Source organism: Macaca nemestrina, chromosome 12 (assembly GCF_043159975.1).
Source record: "Macaca nemestrina isolate mMacNem1 chromosome 12, mMacNem.hap1, whole genome shotgun sequence".
Lineage (NCBI taxonomy): Eukaryota > Metazoa > Chordata > Mammalia > Primates > Cercopithecidae > Macaca > Macaca nemestrina.
In genome coordinates this window covers 17178206-17194453 of record NC_092136.1, presented here as the reverse complement: position 1 = coordinate 17194453, position 16248 = coordinate 17178206, and the positions used below count along the sequence as shown (strand labels likewise).

At 36.0% G+C, this 16248-nt stretch overlaps 2 protein-coding genes and 1 pseudogene across 2 annotated transcripts in view; all 3 read left to right on the top strand.

Annotated features, from left to right (window-relative positions):
• Nucleotides 1-1807: 1807 nt before the first annotated feature.
• On the top strand, nt 1808-3309 carry LOC105466456 (olfactory receptor 4A8-like; annotated as a pseudogene).
• Nucleotides 3310-3991: 682 nt separating this feature from the next.
• The window catches only part of LOC105466455 (olfactory receptor 4C3D-like), a 29704-nt gene continuing 17447 nt past the window's right edge, over nt 3992-16248 (top strand). The window contains exons 1-2 of the mRNA XM_071074624.1: nt 3992-4926; nt 5803-5935. The gene's annotated coding sequence lies outside the window, so the exon portion shown is untranslated. The remainder of the gene's footprint in view (nt 4927-5802; nt 5936-16248) is intronic.
• LOC112423980 (olfactory receptor 4A15) lies at nt 7284-10991 on the top strand. The gene has a single exon (XM_024788091.2). The coding sequence runs from the start codon at nt 8718-8720 to the stop codon at nt 9669-9671; it is 954 nt and encodes a 317-aa protein (XP_024643859.2). The 5' UTR covers nt 7284-8717; the 3' UTR covers nt 9672-10991.

The window sequence follows — 16248 nt, the reverse complement described above, 5'->3', positions numbered from 1 at the left end:
AAGGGTAAGGCCCTCCTTACTGGGAACACTTTTAGAGAAGAGAACCTGGGGCTGGTTGTCTTTTATTCTGGCTGAAATATTATTTGCCTTACCTAAATATTTCATAACATGAAACCCATAATTTATTATTCAATTTACTTTAAAATTATTTTTTTCATAATGCAGGCATTTCATATTACTTGTCATTTAGTTATTCTTCCTAGCAATAATCAGTTTTTTTATCTCTAGCAATTTTGTAAGAAAAAAGTATACAGAGTAGTTGCTTCATTTGAATTTGTTCCAAATATTCTAATTAACTAGTCTTTAATGATCTTACTGTCTCTTTCTAAAATATTGTTGATGTAAAATTCATAGATTGTGTCTACACACAAAAATGGAAGAATTATTTTTCTGATAGAACAACCCAGGAGATATCAAAAAAGTTAACTTTCTGCCCAAGGTAGAGTATGTCTTCAGTTGGTATCTGGTCTTCTAAGTGTAATGTTTTTTGTAATATCTACCATTGCTTGTAAAAATGAGCGAAAGGTCTCAATTTCCTGGAATGAAATTGGGGAGATATAGAGACATGCTTTTACTTAGGAAAGAAGTGGTCTTATGGATATGCTAGAGTTTTTAAATGTAAGTGAGACTTAGAGAAGTTCAGTAAATGACTCAAAGTCACATGGTAAGTGGTAAAGTTGGAGTTACAACTGAGGCAGTGTGGCTCCTCTGTCCATATTATTCACCACATGCTACGCTTTCTCTCCAAGGATTTCTTGGATCTGAAATAGGCACATATTGAGTGGGAAATCTGTAGTCATAAGTTACTCACACTACTCATGAAACATTTACCACTGACCGCCATTATTCATGCAACAGTCATGAGCTTGGAAATTGCCATTTAATTATAAATACATGAAAAATGAACAAAAGCAGAATAGAATAAGGGACAGGTGCACTAATAGTTTTGTAGATGGTTGACTAGAAAGGATTCTCAGTTCACTTAATTTAATCACATTGTTTTCCAGTGAGCAAACTGAGACAGACATGTAAATGCATTCAGAAAATGAATCAAATTGATGTCATCTTCCAGTGAACTTAGAATTTCTCTTTGAGTATGCTTTTTTTTTTTGAATCTGGACACTAAGGTTCTATTTTTGAGTACTCTCAGTATCTAAATAGTGTTATAAATAAAACCATTTACCACTGTTCTGTAACTCTTTCTACACTGTCTATTTTCTCCTGTCTCATTATCTAGTTCACCTGAAGAATCTGGAAAAAAATACAGCTAATGTGGCAGTTGGTGATAGCCATCAGTTAGTTTTCTTGAGTTCAAAATTATTTGCTGAAAATCAGGATACTGTATGTTTATATGATTAAAAAATTGTAGAATAGGTAAGGATAAGATGCAGAGATGTACAGCTTCTTATAAGGCAGAGGGTCAGACCAAGTAATTGCTACAGCGAATAATGTGATAAATAGGACTTTACTATTTTTACAGGTTAATGTCCAGTCTCTTGACATTTAATGAGATATTTATAAAGACTGAACATCTTTCGAGGCATGAAGGACTGAACGTGTAACTGTGGAATGCCATAGTACTGAGTGAGATATCTTAGAAGATGTTATTTTCTATGCTACACAGAACATACAGTAAAGACATCACAACAACTACAAACTCAAAGCACTGAGTCTTCGTTAATTTATTTAGAGTTTATTACCATCATGAGAAAGTAACTTTCCTGAGACCAATAGTCTGTTGCCTGTAATCATAGCTGACTTCTGTGCTAAGAAATATGTTTTAAATCAGGAGTTATAAAATATATGAATGGCTGTTGGGCCTTTCACTCATCTTCTATACAGAATATTCACTAAAAGTTAGAAGCAGAAACTCTGCCTGTAGGCTCAAAATAAAATCTTTGAGATGAACTCAGTAGAGACTTACAAAATATTTATCATCTGTGTAAATCACTATTGAGGATACAACAATGAAGATATGCTCATGGATGTAATCATATTCCTCTTCACTATTTCATTACACGTCCTGTTCTCCTGAGTTCTCAACTGCGACGCAAGCTTTAAAGAATACTAAATAGGACTGAGTAACAATGTTACAGGATTTGTCCTCCTTGGCCCAACTCAGGATCCTGATGTGCAAAATGCATTATTTGTGATGTTTTTACTCATATACACTGTGACTATGGTGGGAAACCTGCTTATTGTGACTATTATTGCCAGCCCCTCCTTGGGCTCCCCAGTGTACTTCTTCCTTGCCTGCCTGTCATTTATAGATGCTGTGTATTCCACCACCATTTCTCCCATATTGATTGTGGACTTACTCTGTGATAAAAAGACTATTTCCTTCCCAGTTTGCACGGGCCAGTTATTTATAGACCACTCGTTTGGTGGTACTGACATCTTCCTTCAGGTGTTGATGGCCTGTGATCGCTATGTGGCCATCTGTAAGTCACTGCACTATTTGACCATCATGAATCGACAGGTTTGCATCCTTCTCTTGGTGGTGGCTGTGACTGGAGGTTTTGTACATTCCGTGTTTCAAATTGCAGTTGTGTATAGTCTCCCATTCTGTGGCCCCAGTGTCATTGACCACTTTGTCTGTGACATTTAGACATGACTGGAGCTGACGTGCACTGATACCTACTTTATAGGCCTCACTGTGGTTTCCAGTGGTGGAGCAACCTGTATGGTCATCTTCACCCTTCTACTAATCTCCTATGGAGTCATCCTAAACTCCCTTAAAACTTACAGTTAGGAAGGGAGGTGTAAAGCCCTGTCTGCCTGCATCTCCCACATTGCCGTGGTTGTCCTCTTTTTTGTTCCCTGTATTTTCATATATGTTAGACCTGTTTTAAACTTTCCTATTATAAATTCATGACTGTGTTTTATACAGTTAACACACACTCATGTTGAATCTGTTCATATACACACTGAGAAATTTGGAGATGAGAATTGCTGTAAAAAAACTCTGGTGTAAAAACTTAAATATAGTTAGATTAAGTAAAAGAAAATAGGAAGAGAGGAACTTAAACTATGTTTGCAGACAGCGTAATTCTGTATTTAGAAAGCCCCATAGTCTTGGCCCAAAAGCGCCTTGATCTGATAAACAACTTCAGCAAAGTCTCAGGATACAAAATTAATGTACAAAAATCACTAGCATTCCTGTACACCAGCAACAATCAAGCCAAGAACCAAATCAGGAATGCAATCTCATCATAATTGCCACAAACAGAATAAAATACCTAGGAATACAGCTAACCAGAGAGGTGGAAGATCTCTACAATAATGTTTTCTTTTTACTATTTTTTTTCCTTTGGAGACAGGGTATCACTATTTTGCCAAGGCTGAGCTTGAACGCACAATCTTCCTGCCTTAACCTCCAGAGTAGCTGGGACTACAGGTGTGTGACTCCGCTCTGGGCCCACTGTTTTCTACAGAAATTTTTTGGGGAGTTCAGCATCAAATCTGGGGTCATACATTAAATTTAGTTGCTATTTCACTTTATTTTAACCTGAACAGCTTTTTAGTACTTCTTTAACTTTTTCTTACATTAACATTTTGAGGAACATCTCCCACTTGCTTTGCAGAATATCTTTCAACCTGAGTCTGATAATTTCCTTATTTTGAGACTAAACTTATCCATACATGTCAGGCATGCTACATCCTAGCTTATCTTTGCCTGCATCAAATTACAAATGGAATTAAGGGTACAAAGGTTCAACCTGTTTACCTTGATTAGGATATCTTTGAGGCCACCCCTACCTTAAAGTTTCCTATAATACTGGCCTTTGATGCAATTACGTTCGTGTTAATGTCTCTCTCTGTCCAGTGTTTTGTTACAGGTGTTATTCCCTTGAGCACTCACCAACAAATCCTGCACACAAATCTAGCAGAAATGATTTTTTTTTTTTTTTTGGAAACCCAACCTACACATTTTTGTAAATGTTCTTTGCTCTTGGTTCTCTCAGAGGGGGTAATGAATTGAAATGTTAAGGTTCTCTTTTTGTGGTTTCTTCTTACCAGGCCTCTGTATAGATGAGTAAGAGTTAAGGTTTTGGGGTGTCTTCAAAGATTTCTAGTTCATAGGTGCCTTTTTTATATTTTTTTCAGCATAGTGAAATTTAAGTGAGGAAGGAAGAATTAAAATACCTTTAGATTTTGTCATGCTTCTTTGTTTCCTCAGGACTTTAATTTCCTCTTTTCACTTCTTTACTTTTCTTTACCATGAGGTCTCCCAAGAGTACATTTCCTTGCTACTTATTCTCATCTCTTCCAAAAGTGATGCCTTTTGGAGAATAGGAGAATACCATCGTAGGTCCTGCATATTTTCATTCTTTCCCTCTGCTCAACATCCTGCTTCATCAGACATCAAACCTCTTTCATTAATGATTTTGAAATGGGTGTGACTTACAGTTTTGTGGGTGATTCTGGCTGTGCTCCGTCTCCCTTAGGCTTTCTAGTTCCCTCTCCTGTTCTCTACAGTCTTTTCAGGGTTCCCTTACCTTTCTCTCTGTTTGGAGCTGCAGAGATCTCTCTGCTGGGATTTGATGTTTATTTCTCTATTTAGAGGTAATTTGGGATTCATAGTATTCTCAGTGTCAGTTATGCTGAATGTCCTAGTTATGTGTGATATTATGTACTTGCTGTGCTGTATGCATTGAATTGTTTTGGAGGATGTATAGAGAGATTTTGATTTCAGGAGCTGCCATTGTTATATAAAAGACATCTGAATATCAAGTGTCAAATATTTCCATATTTAATTTTCTTCTTTCTTATCTTCATAATAATCATTTTAAAATTATAGGTCCTAATTACTTGTTTCTATATTTCTTTTTAAGAGATGCATAAATTTTCCCCTCTCTGGGCAAAATTTCTGAGTTGGGTTTGATATGTGGATGTTATCTCATCTGAGTTGGATTGAAACTTTTAGTAAGTTGATTATCAATGCTCTTTGCTATTCTCATTAAGTATGTTTGCCACACACAAAGCCTTAAGCTTTCCATTTTACTCTGGTGCTTTCTTAGAGTTGAGAATTTCAACTGTATACTCATAAATCAGAAGCAAGTTAATCTTGCTCATGCAACTTTATGTCTTTGTGTTTTAATAAGGGACTTGCTCTTTGATACTACAATGCTACTTTTTTCGCACTTAAAAGTAATTGTCCAGGAGAAACTTCTAAAAATATAGCATACCCTGGAAAGATCATGTGGAAGGGCTCTTTTCTCTGGGGCGTGATTCCTCAGTGAATTAATACTGAATGAGCAGCCGTGGGGACAAACAGTTTGAACAACTCAGTGAAATATTTTTTGTTTATTGTTAAGTCATATCTTCTCTTACCTGGGAGAAGGTTTCTCCTCAGATATTAATGTTACTGTCAAAATATAAAATAAAAGCCATTACCTTACTGGACATGAACCATACTAAAGCAGTCATATGAACGTATGAGTGCTTTCAAAATATTCAAAACCGAGCCAAGTTTCTAGATTATCTTTGTGCACTATTGACTATGGAAGTTATAAAAGGTTCGTTCAATCAATGAGGTCAGTAAACATAATAAGGAGCTTTTAAATTTCTTTAACTTTGATATATACATTTCTCAATGACATCTTTTCAATTTGGTGATTCATCAGTCATATCAACTGTTTATTCCTGAAACCACCTCTGGATAATCCCATAGTCCAAATGAAAATGTTTACAAAAGTTGGAGAAGATGATCATGCTTTGTTCAGGCAAAAGGAGATACATCCCTGTGTGACAAAGCATTTGCAACTTTAGTGACCGTTTGCCCTCTTCTTTTCTTTGCAGTCACGCCTGGATTCATAGGGTTTCAATCCTGACTTATTTTCATCAAACTAGGCAGTCATCTTCTAGGACCAAAGAAAAAACTGTAGAAGCCTGGATTTGGAACAAGTGACCAAGGAGGAAATAGAAAACCAAGGTAACAAATTTACAAAAAATTTTTCACTGCTATTATGATAGGGATAAAATAGATTTTGTTTGAATGAGTTATACATCTTTTGTAAGAAGTAGGTTTTATCACTTAATCTCAAGCGTTTTATGCCAGAACCTCCAAGAATAAGACAACTTACACATTTTCTTCATTTTATAGTATAATAATAGAATAAATACAATGGCAATAATTTTCCCTAAATTTTTAATTAGAATTGTTTAATGACATATTGAAATACAGAAAATGCATAGCACAACAAAACAATATAACGTGACTATATTTATTATTTATAATGGCTTCATTTAGATTGCTTTATGTAATTTAGAGAATGCAACCATTATTTATCTTATATCTTAATACATTGATAATAGTAGTAAGGATTACTATAGTTCTTTATATTTTTTTTACCTTGTATATAGTATTTTTAAATGTCCTGGTTCTGTGCTGATGTTTTATTTGTGTTGTTATTTTTTATTGTGGTAAAATATACATAACACATTGTTGTGCAACTATCATCACTGCCCATCTCCAAAACCTTTTCATCATCCTAAACTGAAACTCCATACCCATGAAACAATAATTTTTTCTTACCCCCTCCCCTTAGCTCCTGGTATCCACTGTTGTACATTCCGTGTCTATGAATATGACGATTCTAGGTGTCTTGTAAACGTGAGATCATAACGTATTTGTCGTTTTGTGTCTGGCTTAGTATGTCTTCAAGGTTCACCCATGTTATAGCATTATCACAGTTCCATTGCTTTTTTTTTAAGGTTGAATGATATCCCCTTGTATGTATATACTACAGTTCGTTTATTCATTCATTAATTGATGGGCATTTAAGTTGTTTCCATTTTTGGCTATTGTAAATAATTCTGCTACGAACATCAGTGTCCAAATATTTTTTTCAGTCTGTGATTTATATTCTTTTGTGCATATGCCCCAGATAACATTGACATTACCATGTGAAAATTCACCATCTGTCTTTCTCCATAGCTCTTTGACATGTATCATTAAAATTAATTTATTCTGAAGTACCTTTTTGTAGATTAGGGGATCAATTGGGTACAAAACAGGATGTGTCCAGTTTTACTCACTACGATTTTAAAACCCTAAAAATAGGGACATATTCACGTAATTAACTCAGCCAGAAATTGATGTTGGCATTTTCCCTAAGTTTCTATAGATCTTGTACCTAAGAAATTTATAACCTCTTTTTCCATGGACACGAAATTACCCTTTCTATTAAGGCGTATGTGTAGGTGCATAAATTTACCTAGTAGCTAGATTTTTCAGAATACAAGTTTTTATATTTTGTAAAAATTGCTACTGTGGAATGCCTATCATGGATTCACATTTTCTGAGTATTTCTTAATGATTTACTCATTCTTATTGAATATGTTAAGAAATTTGAAGAATCTTACAAATGTTTGAATCAGATATATATGTTTTCATAAAATATAATACTGATAAAATACAGAATTTTGAATCATCCAAAGTGATAATTTTCAATAGTTTAGAATAATAGTAATGCTCCAAAGAACATTTTAATAAGTGAAATGTCTATTGAGTACTTGAAATAAATAAGTGTTATAAGTACAAACTGTCAACAGGAGAGACTGTCCTACTGGAAGTTATCTCCTGAATGCTCAGATAGCTCCTGTAAATTGTGAGTACTTATTTTTCCATTATAAATGCAGAATAGTTTTATAAATGTCAGTAAAGGTATTTAATTATGTATATATGCAACAAAATATCAGAAGCCTCAAAGATGGAACTTCCAAGAAAGCTAATCTTATCTACTGACCTATCCTAAAGTTTAAAATCTGATTTTTTAAATTTTTCTTTGGCCCAAATGTATAAAGATTCCTAGAAGTAAGTGCTGACACTGATGCTGAGTTAGCTTCCAGGCCACCTCCTGATTGACAGCTCTGGGGATCTGATAATCTTCTATTCACAACTCATTCAGGACTCTCAACCAAAATGCTTACCAATATTTCATTCAGCTTATGGCCTTTACTTATTTCCATATGCCTTTACTAAGTTATCTCTTATTTTATTTATGTCTATGCTTTTACTCTCCCTCTGACCCTTAAATATGTCTTGGCTTGCTTTGATGCATAAAGGATAGAAAAATCTCCTGACCATCACAAATGAGCATCACTATATATTCACTCACATATACCTTCCAGTTAAAACCATGAAGCCTCATCATTGTGGTTAAGACAATACATTTGTATTTTTTTAATTCTTTTTTTAAAATTATACTTTAAGTTCTGGAGTACATGTGCAGGACGTGCAGTTTTGTTACATAGGTACACATGTGCCACATTGGTTTGCTGCACCAATCAACCCATTGCCTACATAAGGTAATTCTCCTAATGCTATCCCTCCCCTAGCTCCCCACTCCCCAACAGGCCCCGGTGTGTGATGTTCCCCTCCCTGTGTCCATGTGTTCTCCTTGTTCAACTCCCACTTATGAGTGAGAACATGTAGTGTTTTGTTTTCTGTTCTTGTGATAATTTGCTGAGAATGATGGTTTCCAGCTTCATCCATGACCCATTTATAAAAATGAAAAGGATAATTGTGGGAGAATATTCTAAACACTCCTTTTCTAATGAGCTGAGCTGTGTGAGGTCCTGGTCAGGGAAAACATGGTTGAGTAAGGCATCACATTTTTGACATGGAGCTTCTGACAAATAATCTCAAATTTATCATTGACCCTTTTGTTTATAGGCTCTGACACCTGAGTCCAATACCTTCAGAAGAACACATGGAAAATAGGAACAATAGGAACAATGTGACTGAATTCATCCTCTTGGGACTCACACAGAACCCTGAGGGCCAAAAAGTTTTATTTGTCACATTCTTACTCATCTACATTGTGACGATAATGGGCAACCTGATTATCATGGTGACCATCATGGCCAGCCAGTCCCTGGGTTCCCCCATGTACTTTTTTCTGGCTTCTTTATCATTTATAGATACCGTCTATTCCACAGCCATTGCTCCCAAAATGATTGTTGACTTGCTCTCTGAAAGAAAGACCATTTCCTTTCAGGGCTGTATGGCTCAACTTTTTATGGATCATTTATTTGCTGGTGCTGAAGTCATTCTTCTGGTGGTGATGGCCTATGACCGATACGTGGCCATCTGTAAGCCTCTTCATTATTTGAGCATCATGAATCGTCGAGTCTGTGTTCTCATGCTGTTGGTGGCCTGGATTGGAGGCTTTCTTCACTCATTGGTTCAATTTCTCTTTATTTATCAGCTCCCTTTCTGTGGCCCCAATGTCATTGACAACTTCCTGTGTGATTTGTATCCCTTATTGAAACTTGCTTGCACCAATACCCATGTCATTGGACTTTCTATGGTAGCTAATGGAGGAGCGATTTGTACTGTCACCTTCTTTACTCTCCTACTTTCCTATGGAGTCATATTACACTCTCTTAAGACTCAGAGTTTGGAAGGGAAACGCAAAGCTTTCTACACCTGTGCGTCCCACATCACTGTGGTCATTTTATTCTTTGTCCCCTGCATCTTCCTGTTTGCAAGGCCCAATTCCACCTTTCCCATTGATAAATCCATGACTGTGGTTTTAACTTTTATAACTCCCATGTTGAACCCACTAATCTATACCCTGAGGAATGCAGAAATGAAAAGTGCCATGAGGAAACTTTGGAGTGAAAAAGTAAGCTTAGCTGAAAAAGGGCTGTATCCCTTATGAAAATATGATATTCATTCTTTCGCAGAAGCAAGGAATAATTTCACTATCCTATCTGATTACAATTTCTGTAATCATTCCCCTTTAGTTACTTAGCTTACTTATTCTGAAGCAGTCATATAAATTAATATTTATCTACGTACAATATGTTATGCCCATTACAGACCAAGGTAATTGCATAGATTTAACAGTGTATACTGTTTTTTCAATCATACTGTGTTAAGATTCTTTGGTAGATAACAATATTTAGTTGTATTTAAAGATCTTTTTAATTTTAAAAATCATTTATTTTTCTTTTTTCTTTTAAATTGACAATAATTGGGTATATTTATGGAGTACAATGTGATGTTCTGATCTATGTATATATTATAGAAAGATTTATTCAGTCTAATGAATATATCTATCACCTCCCCAACATAGTTTTTTTAATTATTTTTTTTTGTGGTGACAACATCAAAAATCTATTCTTATTTATGGGCTATGATACCTTCCTGGCACATATAAATGTAACCTAAAAAATTAGTTACCTTTAGTCAGAGGGAATGACATTTTAAACTTGTAAATTCAGACTGTTAAAAGAATATTAATCTAACAGTAAAAATAAATGTCAAATTAATGAATTCAAAGTTTCATAGATATGTTGATAGTTGATGCCAAATCTACTTTGTTATAAAGAAACAAATTTTGTTAATTTTATACTGTGATGGAGTTAAGATGTCCAGATAGCATATAGTTGTTTTTGTATGTTTTGATTAACTTTTGAACAGGAAAATTGTTCTGTATATCTAGATCAACTGGCCTCCTCCAATAGTTGAAATATGTGTTAAGTCACTCATGTAACAGTAGAGCCCACAGAATCTACCTACATTAAACTCTCTAGGTGGACTTAAAAAAAAAACACAGTGAATGTTAAAGATTTTTGGAATGGATTCTTCTGTTTTACACAATAAATGGCTTTCAGAATCTGTGTGAACTACATGTTCTCACTGACTGAAGTGATACATCAAAGGTGTCTTCTCTGTTTAGAGTTGCTCTAGAGTACGTTTAGAGAACTAATACTGTATTACAAAGATAATTTTTAAAGGCTCTGGCATTATATATTGCGTGGATGAAGTCAACCTACAGCATCTATATTAAGGTAAAAAGTTGATATTATTTTTCTTTTGCCTTTCCTCAGTTTATAATAGATTTACTTAATGCACTGAGCAATATTAATGCTTCCAGTTATTCAACACATATTGAGCAAAAAATAAGCCATGAAATTGTATTTATTCTTTGGTGAAGGAAATAAAAAGTGCTGTAGATTTTTTAGTAAGAAAGGAATCTAATAGCAGGAATTAGAACTTCATAATCATTGGAACTGGAAATCTGGCATCTGGATACTGGAGTGAGCACAGTGGGATCAGGGATTCGCCGTCCAAGCCGTGATGCAGAGATGAGGAAGCTAAACTCAGGAACAAAGTCCTCTTGTCCTCTGTACATGCTTCTCAAAGTCCTCTCCTGCCCTGAGTTTTATATAAAGATAATTTTCTCTAAAAGTTTAAAGTTTTGCTTTTCACACTAACTTGTCTGTTCTCTTCATTCCACATAAGGTTTGAGTTTTCAGGTATGGTGCGAGGTGGAAATGCACTTTGCTTTCTTATCATGAAAATAATTTTCCCATCGCATTATTGAATAATCATTTAATTGTCTACTACCTGGCAAGACAAGTACTTTTACATATAAATTGCAAATATAAAAATTGTTCTATTTCCTACTTTTCGACTTTGTTCAATTAGTCTAATCCTCTGTTCAAGAGCCAATACTACGGTGTGTAATTTACTGAGCGTTTCAGATACTATTGCTGTATAATGAATCACCCCAACATTTAGTAGTTTAAAACACTAACCATCACTTAATTATATCAGATAGTTCTGTGGGTCAGGAACTTGCAAGCAGCAGCTCAGCTGGATACTTCTAGCTCAGGGTATCTCGAGGTTGCAGTCAGAAATTGGCTGGTGCTTAAATCATATAAAACATTTCTTCCGTCACATGTCTGGTATGTAGGCTTGAAAGTCTTGAACAGTGAGGGCTAAAATAGTTGGTGCTTCTTGGGCATCTTCCCCTTTCTGGATGTAATTTTCCCATACGGCCTCTCCAGCATGCTGGATTGAGGGTCATGGAGGCATTTCACATCCTATTTCAGAGCTGTAAAAAGCATGTGTCCCAAGAGAATGAGCCAGGTGGAAGAGGTGGTGTTTCTTTGACCTAATCTTAAAAGTCACATGAATGATTCTGCCATATTCCTTTAGTCAAGACACTGTAAAGTCTCTCCCACATGCAAGCAGACAGGATAGACTCCACGTCTTGATGGGGAAATGGCAATGCTCTGGAAGACCATATGCAGCAAGACATACAGTTGTAGAAATACAATCTGCCGCAGTCTGCCCCTGCTTTCAAAGCACATATCCTCCAATAAACATTGTAACTCCCCTTCCTTTTCTCCAGGCCCCTTTCCCAAGTCCCATTCACTTACAGCATCAGGCTCAGTTGGAGATACAGGGCCTCATCATCTAAATCATGTCCAGCTGTGGCTGAGGAGGCTCCTGTGGTGGTGTTCCTCCTGTGGTGCGGTCCCTTGAGTATTATTCTTTCCATTGAAATTTTCAATTGGAAGACCTTTGAACTAAAGAGACAGATTATCTGCCCCTTCTGTACCCACCCTGCTAATGTATAATGGTGTGACAGGTAAGACATAACTCCTATAGATACATTCAGAAAGGAGATTAAAAAAAAAAAACACAGTGACTGTTCCATAGCAATTCGGAAAGTCATCTAGTTACATGTCTTTTCAGTTCTTTGATTATTGTTCAGCCTATTTATGGCAGTGACTTTACATGACCCTTATTTCTTCTCTTGGGCTTTGAATTCTATCTTCTCAGCTATCTGTTCTTTTATGGAACACAAGTTTATCTATAATAAAAATCTTGTTCCATAAAAATCTGTGTTTGTAGATTAGTAGTTTTTTCAGCCTGCTTCTTATCTATAGAAGTTCGGAGGTCTAAAGTTATTTTATCATTTCATTTTAAACTGTCCCACTTTGTCCAAACTGATATAATTCCTAATTTTTCTACGAACGTTATGGGGGTTTATTCCATCAGACAAAAGCCACAACCACAATTATCATTGAGATTTGCCTTTCATTTCCATGGATGCCCTGTGCAGATGTTGTGAAACAGAACCTTTAAGGTTCTTCCAAGCCTTATTATTTAGAGTGAGAATCTGTCAGCATGTTCCTATTCTTTTTTTTTTTTTCCTTTTCCTTTCTTGTTTTTTGAGAAACAGGGTCTCAGTTTGTCTTCCAGGCTGGAATGCAGTGGTGTAGTCATGGCTCATGGCATCCTTGACCTGTTGGGCTCAAGCAATCCTCCCACCTCAGCCTCACGAGTATAGGCCAGTGCCACCATGCTTGGGTAAATTTTTATTTTTTGTAGAGATGGGGGTCTCACTATGTTGCATAGGCTGGTCTCAAACTCTAGGGCTCAAGCAATCGTCCCACCTAAGCCTCCCAAAAATGTTGGGCTTATAGACATGAGCCACTACACCTGGTCCCCATAATATTCTTAAAGGCCTTGTATCTATTAAGAGTTTAGAAAGCATCATCTCAAATATCTCCGTGATTTTCACAAAGTGTTTGACAATTACAACTTTGTTTTTGTCTTACAGCATATTTTCCCTACGGTGCTCTGAATTTGATGCATCCAGGAATCCATATGTTTCTTAGTAGCAGCACAGTTTGTTATCTGTAGAGGTTATAAATGAGAAGTATTTTTATTTTTTAAATACAAGTTCTGATTCCTTAATATTTAGTAATTCCTTCTCCAACATGTCTCCTGTATTCTACTGGATGCAGTGAGAGGAAGCTAGAAACACTTTAAAGCTTCTATGTAGAACCTGCTTACGTCATGTAATTCATCAGGTATATTTCCTATTTTCTGTGTTTTCACGGGCAACAACATTGCAAAGCTTTTAAGCATCACATCTGTAGGATGCTCTTTCCTCCATCCTCCAATAGCCTTTTCCTCCCTTTCTTTTGAACTCTCACTGGCTTAGCCATATTGTAGCCAACTATAACTAGAAATATAAGCTTTAGGCTACTGAATCTTGGGTGGTTTCTTACTGGATATTGTTCTGGTAATACCTGCTATATAAAAAAGAATTTGCAAGTAGGATTATTTTTCTAACTTGTTCCTCAAACCTTCTGTTTTATTTCCATTTCTTTTCTCAGATGAGGATCTTCAATACAATGGAAAATAATGATGGGGGCATAGTGGTCTTGATCCCAACATTATCTGAAATGATTTAAAGTGTACAATTACAAATAACATATACTTTAAAAATATAGATACCCTTGTCAAGTTAAGAAGGTTCTTATTCATTTTAGTTATGAGGATATGATGCTCAATATTTGTGCCAAACTCCTTCTAGTTTTACTTCTTGGATTTTAGTGACTTAAAACTAAAATGATATCTCTTTATACATGGGGTTAGTAATGGGATTTAAGTTTCAACAATAAGGTCCATTTGTATGAAGTCTGGAACAGATGTGTGATGGTGGCTGCAATCCGTTACTTCTGTTTTTGCTGTAAGTGTGGATGTGAAGATGTCTGATTTTTAAAAATATTCCTCAGAGACCTTAGTATTTGATGACTAGCTTTGTAGATATTGAGAAGTAAGTGAAGAACATTCACTTTTTTGGTGCTATTCCATGTAGGTATTGTCTGTTTCTGGAACTAGCAAAAGTAGATGCAGCTTCCCAGTCATGTAGGCGGCTTCCTCATCATAGAAGAAACAGCAACTTCTTTGGTGCATCTTTATGAGTTATTCCTCAAAGACAACTTTCACTTTGCTTATTCAGCTTACCCAAGATTCAGTATGTCATATAATAACCTTCAGTAAATCCTCTTCTTATCCTCCCTAGAGTGTCTTCTTCAATTCATCACTAATTCCGTAATTGACATCAAGTGCAGTGGCATGCATAGACTTTGAGTTAAAAATATTGAAAATATTTTTACATTGTAAGATGAAGATGATCTGGTTAAGATTTTTTTTTTTTTAGTCTATTGTAGAACTATGAACTGTACCATTAACAGGAATGAATTGTCTATTGCTGGCAATGAGTTGGTCATTAAAGAATGCAAGACAGCACATGTGTGGCTTACTCCAGGAAAGTGGGCAAAGGACATAAACAGACACTTCTCAAAAGAAGACACACAAGCAGTGAACAAACATATGAAAAATGCTCAACATCATCAATCAGCAGAGAAATGCAAAACAAAACAAAACAAAACTACAGTGAGATACCATCACACATCAGTCAGAATGGCTATCATTAAAAAAAAACATGTTGACTAGATTGCAGAAAAAAGGTACTAGATTGCAGAAAAAAGGGAATGCATATACACTGTTGGTGGGAATGTAAATTAGTTTAGCCCCCATGGAAAGCAGTTTGGATATTTCTCAAGGAACTAAAAATAGAACTACCATTTGAAGCATCAATCCCTTTACTGGGTGATATAGTGTGGCTGTGTTCTTACCCAAATCTCATCTTGAATTGTAATCCCCAGAATCCCCATGTGTCATGGAAGAGACATGGTGGGAGGTAATTCAATCATGGTGGCGGTTCCCATGATGCTGTTCTTGTGATAGTAAGTTCTCACAAGGTTTGATGGTTTTATAAGGCGCTTTTACCCCTTTTGCTTGGCAGTTCTCTTTCCTGCCACCATATGAAGAAGGACCTGTTTGCTTCCCCGTCCATCATTATTGGAGGTTTCCTGAGGCCTCCCCAGCAAAGCTGAACTGTGAGCCAATTAAACCTTTTTCCTTTATAAATTACCCAGTCCCAGGTATGTCTTTAGTAGCAGTGTGAAAATGGACTAATACAGTAAATTGGTACCAGGAGTATTGGGGTGCTGCTGTAAAGATACCCAAAAATATGGAAGCAACTTTGGAATTGGGTAACAGGCAAGAGGTTGATCAGTCTGGAGGGTTCAGAAGAAAACAGAAAAATATGGGAAAGTTTGGAACTTCCTAGAGACTTGTTGGATGGTTTTGATCAAAATGCTGACAGTGATGTGGACAATGAAGTCAAGCTGAGGTAGTCTCAGATGGAGATAAACAACTTGTTGGGAACTTGTTGGAAATGCAAGAATCACTTTCTGCATCTATCAAATTTCTTGTCAGCACCAATTTTTCCAAGTAGCCCAAGGATATGGTGCTGCTTTGTGCTTACTCTTTGGGGAAAAAAAGGTTCATTCCAAATACTTCTACTTGGTCCCTCATACCAAAGTAACTTTACTTCAGAGATCAGGTACCCTATATAGACATTTATGCATCCTGCAGAATACATGAAGCCTGTGAATTCAGGAACCGTTCAACAGTGTGAGAGCTTTGGGCCCATATTCTTCCACCTTCAAGTCTGCTTTCTGGCTAGGGGGTCACAGTGGCATATTTTCCACCTAGGAATGAGCTTTAGCTCAAATCATTTTTACATTCAACTCTAGAAAGATTTGAATATTTTTATTTTCCAGGAGCACAATTAC

Bases quoted from the DNA above. Each gene is read 5' to 3' on its own strand.
- LOC112423980 (XM_024788091.2), top strand. From the start codon at position 8,718: ATGGAAAATAGGAACAATAGGAACAATGTGACTGAATTCATCCTCTTG.